Raw genomic sequence first — 1,355 nt, forward strand, 5'->3', positions numbered from 1 at the left:
AGAAATAGAAACAGAAACAAAAATAGAAACAGAAATTAGAAATAAGAAATAGAAATTAGAAATAGAAGGCAGAATATGCTGAGTTGGGAGGGACCCCCAGGGATCACTGCCTGTGAGAACCATTCCTGCAAACCCCCCCTTCCCATCTCTTCCTTGTTCAAGGTCTCTCCCACTTGTTCTGTCTCCTCTGGTTTTTTGGAAGGATTGGGGTTCAATGTCTCCTGCCCAGCTCCTCAACAAGCCAGATTTTCAGCCCTGTATTTGCCTCCCAGGAGCTGAAAGCAGCACCTTTTTTGCAGTTTGTCCCAGCAGGACTGGGAACATTTTTGGATAACGGGCCCGGATCTGAGAGGCAGCAATTCCCTGGAGGGCCAAGGGGGTGGGAAAGGGCAGGAGCAGAGGAGCTTGGGGGCTGGGAGGGCCTCAGGACCCCCCAACCCTGTCATTTGATCCATGGAATTCCAGGGCTGGGCGCCCTGGGCTCAGCCAAGACTTGTTAGGGAACCAAGCCATTGTTTTCCCGAGAAACCCCGGCAAAACAGCCGGAGCATTCCAGTGGAAAACTCAAATAAATGTGCTCTGTTCAAGGATAACTGGGCTCTCCTCTACCTGGGGCACTGGCAGAGCTTTGGATCTTTGCCCAGGTCAACAATTCCACAATTAAAGCTGGAATTCCCAAAGCCAGCTTCCATGGCAGCAAGCTCTGGGGCAGAAAGAGCCCCAGGGGAATTCCCAAAGGAGCAGATCTTTGGGAGCAGGTACCTTGCCCCACGTCTTTGGGAGAAGGAAGGACGCCACACTTGGAGTTGTGGGTGCTGTTGCCTCGGCTGAGCGTCACAAACCCCGAGCTCTCACAGCTGCAAGGAGAACAAGAGGCACATTTGGAATATCCCTGTTTTCCCTGATCCCTCTTTTCCCTGATCCCTCTTTTCCCTTCCTTCCTCTCTTGGCTCCCCCTTTTCCTTCCCCTCCCTCCTCCCACAGCTTGTTTCCTTGAATCCCCTTTTACAGCAGTGCAGGTAAAGCTGTTGCTGTTCCCCCACGTCACAACTGCTTTATATTCCCATTTTCTTTACTCTCTTTGTTTCCAGTTTGGAATAATGTCCCTGTCTGGAATAATTTTTCCATCAGTCTGAGCTTGACTTGGAAGCAAGTTGAAAACCCAGCAGTTTGTCTTAAGTTCTGCTTTGAGACTAACTAAAAAATCTAAAGAGACACATCTGGATTAATTTAAAAAGCTCATCAATTAATCTCATTGGTGATCTTGTCTTTGATTGGGTTTTGTTTTGTAACGTCAGCATTAAATATTTTAATTGCTCTTTAAATGTTAATTAATAATAATTATAAATATTTTT

The 1,355-nt window shown here is 47.2% G+C and overlaps 1 protein-coding gene across 1 annotated transcript in view; it reads right to left on the reverse strand.

Moving 5' to 3' along the window:
• Positions 1-1,355, reverse strand: part of TNFRSF18 (TNF receptor superfamily member 18) — a 5,955-nt gene that overhangs the window by 2,315 nt on the left and 2,285 nt on the right. The window contains exons 3-4 of the mRNA XM_029962405.1: positions 1,077-1,110; positions 763-857 (exon numbers count right to left, since the gene is read on the reverse strand). Coding sequence (XP_029818265.1) covers positions 763-857; positions 1,077-1,110 — 129 coding nt within the window. The remainder of the gene's footprint in view (positions 1-762; positions 858-1,076; positions 1,111-1,355) is intronic.

This window comes from Manacus vitellinus, unplaced genomic scaffold (genome assembly GCF_001715985.3).
Source record: "Manacus vitellinus isolate BGI_N305 unplaced genomic scaffold, ASM171598v3 scaffold_46_pilon, whole genome shotgun sequence".
Taxonomy (NCBI): domain Eukaryota; kingdom Metazoa; phylum Chordata; class Aves; order Passeriformes; family Pipridae; genus Manacus; species Manacus vitellinus.